We start from the raw sequence: 3,741 nt of genomic DNA, 5'->3' as shown, positions 1-3,741 counted from the left end.
GGAAACAAAGAAGAATAAAATAGGCATGCAATTTCGTTGTCAATAATTTAATCAATAGATTAGATTGGACACAAATCTAAATGTGTCCAAATGACACATAACATGCTGAGGATCAGTGTTGTTAAACCAGATTCCTGTAATTGACCCGGTTTAAAACTCGGATTATCAGTTTTTATCATGTTATTTAATTAATTTTAATTTTTTTATAAATTAAAATAATATTATTTTAATTAAAAAATAAATAAATAATCAATAAATTATAATTAGATTTTTAACTAGAATTAAATTATGAGATTAACCCACTGCATCAACCGGGCTTACAGTGAAAAGAAACTCCAAGGTTCTCCCAGTGCAAACCAATGATGGAAGCACAGTTGATAAATTGCAACAACGTAATCGAGACCAGATGAGAGAAAAATGCAAATCATTTGCTAAGGGAGGGAATTCATACAGTTTGAGCAGCAAGAACAGATCTATCCAATGAGACCATATGCTTTCTGCTCAAGCTGTAGTAGCGCTGGATAAATGGTCAGCAGCAACACTACTGCGAATGATGATGATCACGGCTGGAACTGGCTTTTTCAATCGCACTTCCTGAAATTATTTCCTTCCCCTTGACTTTATTAATCAATACACTTTCCGCAGATTTTCCCTTCTCGCAAATTTCATTTTCTGCTGGCATGGCATTCCTCTGTTCCTGTTCCGAATTCCCTTTCTCCTTGAAGAACTCTCCAATTTCGTTTCTGTTCCTTAGCACAAAATCTTCTTTATACTTCGTTTTCTGATCTCCACTCTGATCACATATGACATCCAAGTAATCTAGCTTAGGGAATGCTTGCTTCAAACTTATCCTGTCTATCTTGAAGTCCTTGAGATACCTGAGACGCAATATATTTACTTCCCACACGTGATCATCCTTTTCTCCGTGATTCAACTTCTGAAGTTTCCCCCCTCTTATGTAGAGCTTTTTTAACTGCTTCAGTGAACCAGGTTTCAGTTCTTTTAGTGGATTTGGCTGAGGAATGCCTCTCAGATCCAACTTCTCTAACCCTGGGGGAAATGACAAGTCTGTCAAGGCCATCAATTTCGGAGATTTTTCTTCAGCTTTGACCCTGGATGTCTCCAGAGATACTTTTACTCCCCACCACATTGTCAGGCAGCGAAGTTTTTCAATGGCCTTCAACCTTGCGAACTCCCCCTCTTTGACTACTGCCTCATTCCCTATATATATGCTAAGCCGCTTTAGTTCCTTCAAATCAGCAAGATCAGCTATCTTGCACGGAGTTCTTTTCGCGTTCCCAATCACAAAACCCTTGAGCACTTGAAGACGAGTGAGCTTCTGAAGCTCCTTTGGCATGCTTTCTAGGAAGGGACAGTCAGATACATCAAGATGGGTGAGGCTTGTCAACGATCCGATCTCAGAAGGCAATTCTTCTAGATTGTGGCACGCTTTGAGATCAAGAATTTCAAGGCTAAAAAGCTCGCCAATTGATGAAGGAAGGGTGGTTATCAGAGATATTCCTCGGAGGCAAAGATATTTCAAGTGCTTCTGAGCCCACAGACCTTTCAAAAACACCTCATTTTCAACTTCAATGTGATGCACAGGTGAGTGATGCCACAGCCCAAGCTCCTCATTTTCAACTTTAATTTGAGGCACAGGTAAGTAATGCCACCGCCCAAGCTGAAGCACTGCAACCTTCCTTAACTTCAGTAGCCAATCAAGACTGAAATTAAGATACCGCTTGCTCACATTGAACAACACAGTTAGCAAATTCTCTTCATTTGGAGTACTGCCACTAGAAGAGCTGTCGCTGTTCAAAACCAAGCACGCACGTCGAGATCGTTCGTTACCATAAGATGGTGTTCCCGAGGAATCGAAGCCGAAGAGGTCGGCCTTCTGGGCTAAACTGATTGCCATGTGACGAATCCAAGGATGCATTATGCATGCGTTGACAGCTGGGCTTGGTTTATCTGGTCTTTCATGGTACGGTGCTATGAGGTCTAGTTCTATTAGTTCCTGAAATACACTTTCTCCTTCCTCCTCAGCTGTCTTTTTTTCGGTGGCAGTGATCAAACCCTCGCCAATCCACCAATAGATCAATGGCCTCTTTTTTATCACAGCTTCCTCTGGGAAAACAGATAAAAAGAGAAAGCAGAGTTTCAAATCTAGCCTCTCCAGATTGTGGTAACTTGCCTGAAGATTGAGCATGGCTGAGCTTTCCAAGATAATCCTTTCTACTTCTTGCTCTTTCCACTCTTTCAACACCTTTCTTTCCTGAGCTACCTTATATGGATTTATCTTCTCACGTGATTCTGAATCTGATTTTGCAGGGAACAGTGGTAACAGCGGTTGCAACCGACGATTTAGCTTGTCAAGTTTCCTGTCAACCCAATGTAGATTATCTTTGATGGTATTGGCATTTTGTCTGGCGCCATCGGCTTGGCCCTTGGCAAGTGAGAGAGTTTTGTAAATCTGGAGTCGCAGCACGTTGAACTTTTTAACAACTGTGTCTTCCCAGCGCTTGTGGCCAGAGAGAAGATTTTTCAATTCCTCAAGCTTGGCCTCAGCGCTTCGAAATTTTAACACCAGTTCATTTTCTTTCATTCTCTCGTCAATCCCCCCTGCTGTCAGATCAATTGCTTGGTACAGACGATTCTGTAATGTTGACACAACTTTCTCTGGATCTCTTTCGATCGACATCCTCAGGTACTATGGACACAGAATCAAAGGCAATGAATTGCAGAACAGAATAAAGATAAAAAAAGAAAACTGATGATTACAAAGATAGTTTAGATGTTGGCTGACCTTTTGATTGAATTATCCTTAATTAACAGGAACAAACACAGCAGTTGGTACTTCGAACTGAGAGCTGCTCTTGGTAGATGCCCACTAATCTTGGTTCTAATTCTTACAGCTAGTCTTGAAACTGATGCCGAGTCAACGCTGTAGTCTTTTCTTTTTCTTTTTCTTTTTTAAATTCATCATTGGACTTGTAATTGTACTCCTCAGTAAGAGATTCAACCCCACCACCATTGTAAATACGGAGTCACTATTTCACCGGACAACTGACTGAGACAAAACAAGGGAAATTACTCAGGCGCTGTAATTAAGGCAAGGCAAGGCAAGGGAGAAAACACTCCGAGTGTTATTTCTGTAGTCCTCATGAAAAACAACTAACCGAAGATATCTGTATCTCAAAAAAAAAAAATTAAATTAGAAAAATAACTAAAAAAACTATAATATAAAAAAAAACTAATTAAACCAATTAAAATTTCTTAAATTTAAACCAGAGAAACATAGCCAAATAAAAAAATTAAATCTAACTAAAAAAAACCGTACCACCTCAAAAAAATTAAGCAAATAAAAAAATTAATTTTTATTTTAAAATAGTCAGTTAAAATTAATTTTAATTTTTTAAAAAATCTTAATTTAATTAATTTTTAATAAAAATTAAACTAAACCCAAAAAAAAAATATCAAAGCTAACAATTGAAGAAAGTGTTCGCTACTTCCAAGAACAGCTAGTGATGCACAAGAATTATTGGAAAAGCGAAAGGAACCCATCTTCTTTTTTGCCCCAATCAGATGTCCACTTCCACTTCCTTTTCCTTTTCCTTTTTTCTTTTTTCTTTTTCCAAATTAGAAGGAGGACTTAAGAAAGAGTTAATTGCAATTTGGTTTCTCCAATCACATAAGATGTTTTGTATTTTCTTTCTCTACTTCACTTCCATTTCTCAGTAA

At 38.3% G+C, this 3,741-nt stretch overlaps 1 protein-coding gene across 1 annotated transcript; it reads right to left on the bottom strand.

Moving 5' to 3' along the window:
- Window positions 1-304: 304 nt before the first annotated feature.
- On the bottom strand, window positions 305-3,154 carry LOC105123531 (disease resistance RPP13-like protein 4). Its single transcript, XM_011023158.1, has 2 exons — window positions 2,807-3,154; window positions 305-2,710 (listed from the first exon to the last, which is right to left on the bottom strand). The coding sequence occupies exon 2, from the start codon at window positions 2,699-2,701 to the stop codon at window positions 542-544; it is 2,160 nt and encodes a 719-aa protein (XP_011021460.1). The 5' UTR covers window positions 2,702-2,710; window positions 2,807-3,154; the 3' UTR covers window positions 305-541.
- Window positions 3,155-3,741: the final 587 nt, after the last annotated feature.

The sequence above is a fragment of the Populus euphratica genome, unplaced genomic scaffold (assembly GCF_000495115.2).
Source record: "Populus euphratica unplaced genomic scaffold, PopEup_1.0 scaffold9.1, whole genome shotgun sequence".
In the NCBI taxonomy this organism is placed as follows: Eukaryota; Viridiplantae; Streptophyta; class Magnoliopsida; order Malpighiales; family Salicaceae; genus Populus; species Populus euphratica.
The sequence above is the reverse complement of the archived record's forward strand: the minus strand, read 5'-3'. Positions and strand labels throughout refer to the sequence as shown.

Bases quoted from the DNA above. Each gene is read 5' to 3' on its own strand.
- LOC105123531 (XM_011023158.1), bottom strand. From the start codon at position 2,701: ATGTCGATCGAAAGAGATCCAGAGAAAGTTGTGTCAACATTACAGAAT.